General features: G+C 40.9%; 1 protein-coding gene across 8 annotated transcripts in view; it reads left to right on the plus strand.

Annotated features, from left to right (window-relative positions):
* Positions 1-12,227, plus strand: part of PAN3 (poly(A) specific ribonuclease subunit PAN3) — a 126,687-nt gene that overhangs the window by 35,030 nt on the left and 79,430 nt on the right. For 7 of the 8 annotated variants that reach the window (XR_007131392.1, XR_007131393.1, XM_047755883.1 and 4 more), the window contains exon 5: positions 2,325-2,486. The exons of the other annotated variant lie outside the window; for it this stretch is intronic. Coding sequence is in view for 5 of the 7 variants with exons in the window: in XM_047755883.1 (XP_047611839.1) it covers positions 2,325-2,486 (162 nt within the window). In the remaining 2 variants the exon portion in view is untranslated. The remainder of the gene's footprint in view (positions 1-2,324; positions 2,487-12,227) is intronic. 8 annotated transcript variants of the gene reach the window in all.

The following is a 12,227-nucleotide window of genomic DNA, read 5'->3' on the forward strand; positions in this document are numbered from 1 at the left end:
GAGAACACAGGTTGGATCCCTGGCCTTGCTCGATGGGTTAAGGATCTGGTGTTGCTGCGAGCTGTGGTGTTAGGTCACAGATCTGGCATGGCCGTGACTGTAGCATAGGCGGGCAGCTGCAGCTCTAACTCAACCTGTAGCCCCGGAACTTCCGTGTGCCCAGGTGCAGCCCTAAAAAGACCAAACCAACCAAAAAAACAAGTCTGGATTTGTGAAGGATCTCAGTAGCAGAAGAGCATTTAAAGTAGTAATTTGCTTTCAAATGTGTGACTGGAATTTACGTGTCCTTATATAGTTTGGATTTGACAGGTTGTGGTTTTGTTTAAACATTCTATGATGTGTTGAACTTTTTTGATAGGGTCATCTTTAGCCCAGATATTTTCTAAAATACAAATTTCAAGTTAGTGAAGACTTAATTAAGGCTATATATATTTTTGCTATATGTTAAAGCTTTATAGTTGTGAACTATGTTGTTAGAAATAACTTGCTTTAAAATTCTTTCATTTAGGGAGTTCCCGTCGTGGCGCAGTGGTTAAAGAATCCGACTAGGAACCATGAGGTTGCGGGTTCGGTCCCTGCCCTTGCTCAGTGGGTTAACGATCCGGCGTTGCCGTGAGCTGTGGTGTAGGTCGCAGACGCGGCTCGGATCCTGCGTTGCTGTGGCTCTGGCGTAGGCCGGTGGCTACAGCTCCGATTCGACCCCTAGCCTGGGAACCTCCATATACCGCGGGTATGGCCCAAAGAAATAGCAAAAAGACAAAAAAAAAAATTCTTTTATTTATAATATGGTTTCTATTCTCATTCACAAAAGTTGTTTGCGATGTAGACAGAGTAATTGAAATGACCTAAGATTGCATGGAGGTGGAAATATTTTAGCTTCATGAAACTTTACCCACTGCTATAATTATTGGGTAGGTGGGTAGTCTGGTCGACTTTCTTATGCAAGTTTGTTTTTTTCCTTCTTAAATCGAAGACAACATAACAGAGGCACATTTGTTACTGGAGAATATAATTTGCTAAAGTAATCTCCATAGGCATTATTTGCAAGGTCATTTTGAAATTTAGAAATTAAGTATTATCTTCCAGTTGATTGTCTTAGGAGTTCCCTGGTAGCTCAATGGGTTAAGGATCCAGTGTTGTCACTGCTGTGGCTTGGGTCACTTCTGTGCCATGGGTTTGATCCCTGGCCTGGGAACTTTGCATGCTGCAGTTGCAGCCAAAAAAATTTAAAAAGAAATTGTTTTATTATATTGGAAAATTATTTTTTGTATATTTTATGTATTTGGCTGTGACACCTTTTTTGAAGTTTAATTTTTAATTTTAACTGTTGGCTTCAGCAGTCTCAAGAAAATGAGTAGGAACTAAAATAACATATATGTTTAAATTAGATACCTTCTCAAGAGTGTGTCGGTCGGTATTCCTTAAAGGGAAAAACATGTGAATTCCCTTTTACTACAAATTTGCTGTAGTTAAGAGAAGATGGTGGACAGTATCATGAACTTTTTTCTCTTCACTTTACTGGGGTATAGTTGACTTAGAAGCTGCCGTTAACTTTGACATATTGAAAATCCCTGCCAACCATTACTCAGACTGTGTACTAACCTTATTATTATATCCGTCAGTGAGTCTGTGCTTGTATTGTACAGTTTATTTAGTATCCATCTGTTCAAATCACTGAGGTTTATAAGACCAATGAAATTTGTGTACCTTTTAAAAGCCTAAGATTATTTTTCACTGAGTACAAGTTGAGCTCCTGCTTAAGAGAGATCAATTTGTGCTGTGCCCTGATGTGCATAAAATTTTGACAAAGTAAAAAAATTCATTCCTCAGGAATTAGCTGCTTCTTTTTAATTCTCAGTAGGAAATAAGGTAGTGAGATAGGGAGCAGAAAAAAAATGTCGTTTTGAAGAAGTTGTTTTATCTATATTTTGTGTCTTTGGAGCCGTTTCTTCATATTGCAGTGAGAATAGGTAAGTGCCAGTGGAAAAAATTTTGCAAAGCATTTATTTTGCTGAGAGGTTAATTTCTATTCATTGAAGTCTTATAAACTCAGATTATAATGTACTTCACTAAAACATCTCATGTGTTATGTAATATTGTTGCCCAGCCTGTTAGGGCTATGGGTTATTTTAGAGGTTTGTGTGTGTCGGGGTTGGGGATGGGAAATGGGGGGGGGGTGATAAGGACCTTAGAGGGAGTGTCTTAGAGGTTTGACTTGTTTGCTGTCCCACCATTGTTGACACCTTCTGTGTGTCAGCCTTGTTAGTTTAGATTAGTGTGGGGGATGTTAGGAGTGGCCTGGTTTCTTTCCTTCTCTTTCCTAGCCAAGGAAGTGTCGCCTGGGGATGCTGGAGGAGAGGCTAGTTCCGATGGGATCAAAGGCACGAAAAGCAAAGAACCCTATTGGCTGCCTTGCTGACAGGTGTAAATCAGGAGTACCCATCAATATGGTTTGGTGGAACAGAGTCACAGAAAACAATTTACAGGTAAAAATAATTTTATTAGACATTTTTGAAAGTGAATATTTTGGCTGCTTTCTGTGTCTGTGTGGGGTGGTGGGTATGAGATTGGATGGCCTAGTTGACACACCTAGGATTTTGGGGTTTTTTTTCTTCTCTTATGAAATTAAGGTTAGGGGCACATGAACTAAATGATTTTGTTAATGACTTTTTTGGGCTTTCTCTGCTTGTAGTATATTTTCTTATTCTTTCATTAAATGTAGTTTTTCCTTTTTGGATTTTGTTAACAGTTAAGTTTATTTTTAATACACAAAGTTCTTCAGGTTGCTTCATTAAAAAGTCATAAGATTTTTTTTTTACAGAAAATCTCATTTATTTGGAGTCTGAATAGCAGAAAGCTCCATATATTGTCTCTTTGTGCATTTTTAGTAGGAGATTACACGTAAACAAACTTGTCAAGTGTTAGCTCGAAAACCAACCTCAATAGTATTTTCATAGAGTTATTATAGCTACGTTTCAGTCTTTGCATTATCAGTGCTAATGAAAATAAACTTTTATAACTCACAGGCTAACTTTTGTATAAGACTAAATCTGAAGTACCTACAAAATAATTTGAATTGTATTCCACTTTAATTTGGATTATAATCATAATATTTGTTAATAAATGATATTAATAATAGTATTATGTTCTCATTTAAAGACATTGGTAACTATGAAATAGCTCTATTAATCAAAATTTCGGTCTAGCTGGAAGTAGAATATCTTTTATCCCAAACTTTTCTGATAAATTGGTATTTTTAATATATCTAATGCATTGCCATCCAAAAGCCTGTTATCCCACATACTCCTCCCACACACAGAAAAGATATAACAAAGTTAAAAACTTGGTTTTATTTCTCTCACCACCTTATAAAGCGGTTCCACAGTGTTTTGGTCTGTTTTAATTATTGATGCCATAGCAATATCTGTGTTGCCTTGGGCACAGAAATAAAAGAGTTATTCCAAAAGTATTAGAAGACGTGTTATTTGTCCCAATTGAAAATTTGGTAGCGTTTTTCTAGACATAAGGAAAACCAGGGGAATGTGGGGTGGGAGGGTCCATGGAATCAAGCCCTTAAAGTTTCAGCGGAAGGTTTGGGATGTGTTAGTTATGAGTAACAATACAGTTCACCCAATTTTTGTTTTTGAGATCAGGAGAGAGGTACGGTGTGGGTTGTTTTTTCAGTTTAAAAAGTAAAGTCTGAAAATAAATCAGGCCCCAGTTATAGAAGAACAGATACAGGTGGATCTGGAGCTGCTTGTAGGTTGTGGGGTGAAACACATGGGGCAGAGTTATAGCACCTGACCCCGACAGCTGTCCCCTTGCCTCAGTGGCCGTCTTTTTAGCATAGCTTGAAAAATCATTTGGTTAATATAAGAATGTATCCTAGAATTATGCTTATTTTTTGTTAAAAAGACAGTGATAGATTTGCTCTCAGTTTGCTAAAGATTGAATTGATGTTATCTGAATCTAATATTTCAAGTGCTAATATTATTTTGTGCTTGAAATAGTTGAAACAGTTTTTTGTTTTAAAGGATATAAGCTTTAAAAGGACATAAGCCTTATTAGCTTGACCTAATGTTGGAGGGGCAGTCATACCTTGCACTATCAGTCTTGTGTTGACGTATTGAAAAATACCCACCTGGTGTCAGTTACTCTCTTTGTGGTTTTCTAAGTTAGGTACCTGTTCATGGAGAGCAAAGAGTATGTCAGTACAGTTGTATAAGAAAAATAAATAAATTGATTATATAAATCAGTTCTATACCAATCCTTTAAAATTTGTATGATGTTTATCTTTAAGTATTTTAGATTTTTCACATGTAAGAATTTTAAAGGTTTGTATAGCCAGATATATTAATCTTTCCTGTTTCATTTGTTTCCTTTTCTTTAAAGCTTGGGTCATCTCAGTCCAAAGTTTAGAGAAATATTTATCTATATTTTATTTTGGTAATTATAGACTTCTCATTGTGGCTCAGTGGGTTAAGAACCCAACTAGAATCCAAGAAGTTGCAGGTTCAATCCCGGGCCTCACCAGTGGGTTAGGGATCCAGCATTGCAGCAGGGTGCTGCATAGGTTACAGATGTAGCTCAAATCTGGTGTGGCTGTGGCATAGGCTGGCAGTTGTAGCTCTTGATTTTACCCCTAATCTGGGAATATCCACATGCTGCAGGTACAGCCCTAAAAAAGAAAAAAAAAAAAAAGGTAATTATAGCTATGTATCTTAAATAGTTACCTTGTGCCAGGTATTGTGCTAATAATAAGCTTGTTACACATATTGTCTCTTTTGGTCTCCACTGGAGCTGAAACAATTGTTCAATGAAGAAATATCTTCAGAGAAGTCAAGTAACATTAAGGTTGAAGAGTAATTGGTAGAGGAGCAGAAGTTTGAACCCATGTCTGTCAGGCTTCAAAATCTCTTCACCCTGGGTAGCTCTAGTTGTATTTGGTTTAATTATCTAACTGGTTAACTGAACTTCTGTACGGCAACTTTTTTTTAAGGATGAGAATGCATACAGAGTTTTCCAGATGTAGACTGTAAAATGCATATTTGTAAAGTCAATCTCTTTTCCTTGTGACTCATTTTTTTCCTCGGTAGCATTTAACAACCTTTCTTTCTAGACCATTTTTTTTTTACACTGATTTCTTAAACTTGACCTAACATCTTTATGGAGAACAACTTTTGGACAAATTTTTCCACTCCTGAAAACAAAAGAAAACCAACCCAGGAGTTCCCGATATGGCTCAGCGGAAATGACTCTGACTAGCTTCCATGAGGATGCAGGTTCGATCTCTGGCCTTGCTCAGTGGGTTAAGGATCTGGCATTGCCGTGAGCTGTGGTGTAGATGGCAGATGTGGCTCGGTTCCTGCGTTGCTGTGGCTATGGTATAAGCCGGCAGCTGCAGCTCAGATTGGACCCCTAGCCTGGGAACCTCCATATGCTTCAGGTGTGGCCCTAAAAAGACAAAAGCCAAAAAATAAAAAAGAGGAAGAAAACCAACCTAAAACTAATCAACAAAAACCTTAAACCACAACAACTTCCTCTGAAAGTTTCTACCTGGATCATTCTTAATTGCGTTTATTCATTTTGGTGCTGGATTTCTTTCAAGAGACCAGTGATTCTGAACCTTTTTAGTATTAATAATCTTTTTATTTTCTAGGAAGAATTTCATGATATGAGTGTCTTCTGGACATAAGATTCTGTAAAATAGTGATTCATGCTTTCATTCTAAAATATGTAACATGCTAATTAGAGAGTCAAAGAAACTTAATATTTTCCCTATATTGTGCAGGTAGTTTGGTGGAGGGTAAATTTAGTTTTCTTTCATATTGTTGTTTGAAATATTGATAATGCCCTTCTAGTCTCCATTATTATTTTTGTGGGGTCTCCACTTGGGGAACCTTGAAATGTTTTTTGTTTTTATTAAAAAAAAAGATTCTTTTATTATTTGGCTACACCTGCAGCATGTGAAAGTCCCTGGGCCAGGGATTGAACCCACGCCGCAGTGGCGACCCAAACTGCTGTAGTGGCGTTCTTGTTGTGGCTCGGTGGTAAGGACCCCAACTAGTATCCATGAGGATGTGGGTTCAGTCCCTGGCCTTGCTCAGTGGGTTAAGAATCTGGCGTGGCCGTGAGCTGCAGTGTAGGTCACAGATGCAGCTCAGATCCAAGTTGCTATGATGCAGGCTGGTGGCTGTATCTCTGATTTGTCGCCTGGGAACTTCCATGTGCCATAGGTGGCCCTCAAAAGCAAAATAAAACAAAAGCAAAAAAACACCCAAACAGCTGTAGTGAAAACACTGGATCTTTAACCTGCCGCAAGAGAATTCCTGGGGACCCTTGAAATAGATTCTAGTCTGATTTCTTTACAACCCATTTGTTCCTTTAATGCTTGCAGTTTGGCATCATCCACATTTTGCTGAAAGTAGTGTCAGAGCTTAGCCGAGGTGTCCTTAATCACCAGGCCCAGCAGTTTGATCCAGTCCTTAAGACTGCTGGCTGCCTTGTTCTTGGAAGCTCTTTCCTCTCTGCATTCTTGACCCTGTTTCACCCTTGTTCCTGTGAGCTCCTGCTCTAGGCTCACTTGTTCGTTCTTCTTCCCTGTGTGCTTCAGATTCTTAAATTTTTTTTTCTTTTTTTTTAGCTTTTTAGGGCTGCACTCGCATCATACGGAGGTTCCCAGGCTAGAGGGTCTAATTGGAGCTGTTGCTGCCGGCCTACACCAGAGCCACAGCAATGCCAGATTTGAGCTGTGTCTGTGACCCATACCCCAGCTCATGGCAATGCGGGATCCTTAACCCACTGAGCGAGGCCAGGGATCGAACCTGCAACCTCATGGTTCCTAGTCGGATTCTTTTCTGCTGGGCCACAATGGGAACTCCTCTGGAAACTCCAAAGTTTTATTTCTATTAGAACTGTCTTCTCAGTTCAAGACCCAAATTTTTCATGGTGTCTTTGTGTGTGGATAAATATCCCTCTATTACTGCAAATTCGGCATGTCTAAAGCTCAGTGTATTTCTCTGTTCTCCAAATCTACCGCTTTTGTATTCTCTCATATTCCTTCTTTAGTAAATGGCTTTATCATCTTCCCAGTCACTGAGGCGACATAGTTTCACTTGTTCCCTGAAATCTCCCACGTTCTGCCATTTTTTATGAGAGGGAAGCCGCTGAGGTTTGACTCTGCATTAACTGAAAGATGATACATTGGACAATTTACGTTTGCCACCCTGTTAAGGGTTTACCACAGTGATGACTTATTATCCCCATCTGACAAAAATGGAAATTGCAATTTAGAAAAGACTTATTGTTGCTATGGGGTAGAGCCGGGATTCTAGCACAGATCTATTAAATTTTAAATCCTGGGATTTTCCTGCTATATTATCTGCCTCTAATCCCCATTCTTTAAAATTCTGCAGTATCTTTTTCTTCTTTTAACCCAGCTGACATCGTTTTTACCCTGCAGTGTGTCTTCTGAATAATTTTTGTCAAATCCCTCCTGGACCAGTTCTGCCTTTCTAGGGCTCTCTCCCTTTATCGCCTCACATACTAAATTCTGATCACGTGGTACCTCTCATACCTCATATCACATGAAATACCTTGTCAGTTCTCTGTACCATTTTGTGTCTGAAGCATTGTTAATTGAGCCTCAAACAAAACTACTTTCCTCCCTGTAAATGTAGCTCAAATGCGACCTTCTCTGTATGAATACTTGGCTCAAACACCTCAAAGAAAAAAAAATTTTTTTACTGTTTTCGCACAATACTTGGTTTTATTTTACTATTATTTTATTCTGTTTTAAGTTTGTTTACCTGTTTTTCTTTTCCCATTAGATAGTAAAATGTATGTGACTAGGCATGTGTTGTTTATTTTTGTACCTTTAAGGTATTTTCCTTGTCTCTAAATGTTATTGTTTAATTTCCTTTTCTTAGGCAATGTGAAATTTGTGGTAATTTATTTAAGAATTTTATATATTTTGAAAAATTGATCATAGATTTTTCTGGGATTTATAGCCAACATATGTTACTGTTGTTTAGTTTTATTATCACAACTGATTTAGAACATAGGGTGGTGATTTCTTTTGAAATGTTAAAGGATCTTCAGTTGGGTATTTGGTAATTCGAAATATAACATTGTCCAAGTGTCCTTGATATTTCTCAATCTTCTGAGCCTGGTAGTGGTCTTCCTTCCTTCTCAGCAGTGATGGTAAGTGACAGAGCTTCTCTGTTTCCTATCTTTCTCATGGTCTCAGTCTAAACACCAGGCAGGTGGTAAGTGGAAGGTCGCCTGGGACGCCACGTTAGTGATTCGTTATTTCGCCTGAGTGCAGATGCTCTTCGGACCTCCCTTCCTCTCTGCGATGCTTGCCCGTTCCTCTGCCTGACAATCTGTATGTGCCTTCGAGATGTCTCATTTGTTCTGTGATTACGTAGCAGTTGTTGTGCAGGGTTGAAATATTTTATCACCTACCTTACAGTACTGTTGTGAGGATTCAAATTTCTGTTTGAATCTGCTGTTCAAATAGTAGATATTAAATAATTCCTCCAGTTTGACCTCATCATTCCTAAATTTGGTTCCTGTTTACATTTATTTAGGGTGCTGTCTGTCATGCATGTTCAGATGTGCCTCGCACCGTGGTGTATATAGAATGACGCAAGGGCATTAGGTGTCTTTTAAGGGCTCATCTTAATGCTGACTCGCTTGGATGGGTTTTAAAATTACTTTAAAAATGCCTTTTTTGGAAGGAATAACATATGTTCCCATTCTTCACGTAACCGTTAGATGTCAACTCGAATGAAAAGATGGGAAATGCATGATTTTGTAAACTTCTCAGGGTATTTCAGGTTAAGATTTACCTGAAGGTAATGACATGTTAAATAAAGTCATACTCGTTTTGCCCTAGACCTGTGGATGTCGTGGGGTCATGCATCATAAATTATTAGTCTTACTGTTGTTTTAGCTTACTCAAACAGTGATACAGATGGATGAGAACTGTTGAGCTGCTACGTGTATCAGGAGATTCAAACTTGTCAACATGTCTTTTGATGATGATTTTGCTCCTTGTGGTCTGATTAAATGGCACTTCTTAATAAGTATTCACTTTGTAAGAATGCTCACATTAAAATCTCTTGTCCCACACGTTCTGCCGTGAATTCTAGTTGCTTGTTGTTGGTGCTTTTCAGATCCTAAGGTTTTGGAAAACCACCGGATATACTTGTCTTCAGTTTTCACTGAGTTTGGGGTTTTTTATTTCAGATTTCTAGTCTCTGCACCCCAGGACATGGTTTTAGATGGAGTGGATTGGGATTTGTAAGAGTGACGCTAAAATGACACTACTGTGTGCGTTCGTTCTGCTTTGTAACCCGCAGTCCACCCCAGACCTCTTCCCTTCTCCTCTGTGGACCTGTCGCTGTAAACCTGGAACACAGTCCCCACACCTGCACGTCCCCGCCGTCACTTCCGAGTCAGTGACTTGAGTTCTGCAGAGGAGATCATTGAGAAGGAACCGCCTCATGTGTCGGCTTTCTGCCTGTGTTCAGCATTCTCACTGACACCCTTTCTTACTGTTTTCCTCCCGTTGCAGACAAACAGGCGTTCTTTCGGTGTATCCTTCGGAACCTGTCTTTAGTCTTTCTAGCAACGTCTCCCGTTGTTTCTCCCTTTTCAGGTTTAGATGGTTTCTCCCTTGACATTGGTTTCTGCTTCCTAGCTCATGAGCACATCGTGCTTGCACTCCACTGCTCTGGAAGCCCAGGACCAAGGACTGCTCGTGCGGAACCGTGTTCTGTGGTCAGGGTGTTCGGGGACCTGTGATCCGGTTTGAGAAATGCTCCCCACTTACTGGTGCTTTTCCAAGCTCTTTTCGGCAAGGTTGCCTGACCACCAGAGGCTCTGCTCTCGCTCACTTCTGCCGTGGTGTGTGTCGCCACCCATTGCTCTGTCCTCGGACCTGTCCTCCCAGCTCTGAGACTGTTCTTCCAGGCCCTGTGTCGGTGGCTGTGCCCTCAGGACTCTGCCCAGCCCTGTCCTGGACTCTCCTTTCTGGGTCTCTACTCAGCGCCCTGGGTGATGGCGCTTCTCTTTGTGACTTCAGCTGCTGGCTTTTCACAGCCGCCTCCGTAGGTCTGTGGCCACGGCCTCCTGGGCCTCTGCGCGCGCTCAGCACTAGCTGCTTCTGCGTGTCGTCATCTCACAGCGTGAGTCTTTCAGGATGGAATGATGCCTAAAAGGAAGACCGTCTCTGTTTTTCCTTCAAACTTGCTTTTTTGCTAACACGCATCTGTGCACGTGGATTGACCACGCCAGGCCCTCTCTGTCTTGGTTGTTGGTAATCACCCAGTTGTCTGATTTGTGAACTCTTTGTAATTCTTCTGTCTTCCGTGTCTGCCACATCATTCAGTCGCTGAGATCTGTTGACGGTGCTGTTTTGAAATTCTCTTCACTTTTAATGTTACCAACGTGCAGTTGAGACTCAGCTCCACTTCCTACCTGGACTCTTCTTCTCGTGGACTCTCAGCTGGTTTCCTGCTTGTGGCCTTAGCTTTCAGACCACTGCTTGGGTGACTCTCTGATCTCGTTTCTCCTCTTTATCTTTGTTCTTTGTGATTGGAATAAAATCCAAATCTTTGAGAAAGGTATCCAGGATGCCTCTTGAGCTGCGATTACTGCTGCAGACCTGCTGAGCTAGTTTCGGTACCAAGAGTAGCGTGTTCTTCCCGCTGCAGTGCAGCCTTTCTTTCTTTTTTTTTTTTGTCTTTTTGCCATTTCTCGGGCCGCTCCCACGGAGCATGGAGGTTCCCAGGCTAGGGGTCTAATGGGAGCTGTAGCTGCCAGTCTACGCCAGAGCCACAACGACGCGGGATCCGAGCCGCGTCTGCAACCTACACCACAGCTCACGGCAATGCCGGATCGTTAACCCACTGAGCAAGGGCCGGGATCGAACCCGCAACCTCATGGTTCCTAGTCGGATTTGTTAACCACTGCGCCACGACGGGAACTCCCCGCTGCAGCCTTTCCGCATTCTCTTTGCTTGCTGTGCCTGTCTCTGTCTTGACTCAGCAGACTTTCTTTCAGGGGTCAATTTAAGTGTATGGTCTTCTGGCCTAATTGGGTGATATTAATCATTGGTTCACTTTTCTGTAGTACTTCACATTGCTGTAATTAATGAGCGTGTAACTTGTAGGCTGGCAGTGTATGGCACAGTATAGTTAGAGAATTTTATTTTTATTTATTTATTTATTTTGATACCTGGATGTTCTGAGCTCTTGGGAATGTGGAATTGGGTTCAGGAAACACCCTACACTTGTGAAATGCCAGCCTGTGAACTTTTAGAACATAGTGTATGTTTTATAAATCCTCGTTCGCCTCAGGGCCTAGCACAGTGCCTAGTGCATTATCTTTTATTATTAACTATTCAAATAATTGAATTAATGATTATCTGGTGAGATAAATATTTGGCCTGATTTAGTCCTGAAATGTAGTGCTTTGTACATTTTTTAAAGTTTTCCTTTGGGACAGTTTCCTGACATAAAACTATCATTAAGAAAAAAAGTGGAGTTCCCGTTATGCCTCAGTGGAAATGAATCCAACTAGTATTAGTATCCATGAGGACCCGGGTCCAATCCCTGGCCTTGCTTGGTGGGTGAAGGATCCATTGTTGCCATGAGCTGTGGTGTAGGTCGCAGACCTGGCTTGGATCCCCTGTGGATGTGGCTGTGGCTGTGGCTGTGGCTGTGGCTGTGGCTGTGGCTGTGGTGTAGGCTGGTGGCTACAGCTGCGATTCGACCACCTAACCTGGGAACTTCCACATGCCTCGGGTGCAGCCAGAAAAAGAAAAAAGAAAAAAAAGTTTGAAAAATCTTAATATATATATTTTTTCTTTTTCTTTTTTTCTTTCTTTTTTTCTCTTTAGGGCTGCACCAGTGGCATATGGAGGTTCCCAGGCTAGGGGTCTAATCGGAGCTGCATCTGCTGGCCTACACCACAGTCATAGCAATGCCAGATCTGAGCTGCGTCTGTGACCTGCACCACAGCCCCTGGCAGTGCTGGATCCTTAACCCACTGATCAAGGCCAGGGGTTGAACCTGCAACCTCATGGTTCCTAGTCAGATTTGCTTCCACTACACCACAGCAGGAACTCCAATATTGTTAAATTTTTAATTAAATGTGGCAGGGTTCTTGGTTAGAGAGAATGTCTCTAAGTAAATCTTTCTTACTGTGCAGTGTGACAA

The sequence above is a fragment of the Phacochoerus africanus genome, chromosome 13, assembly GCF_016906955.1.
Source record: "Phacochoerus africanus isolate WHEZ1 chromosome 13, ROS_Pafr_v1, whole genome shotgun sequence".
Taxonomy (NCBI): domain Eukaryota; kingdom Metazoa; phylum Chordata; class Mammalia; order Artiodactyla; family Suidae; genus Phacochoerus; species Phacochoerus africanus.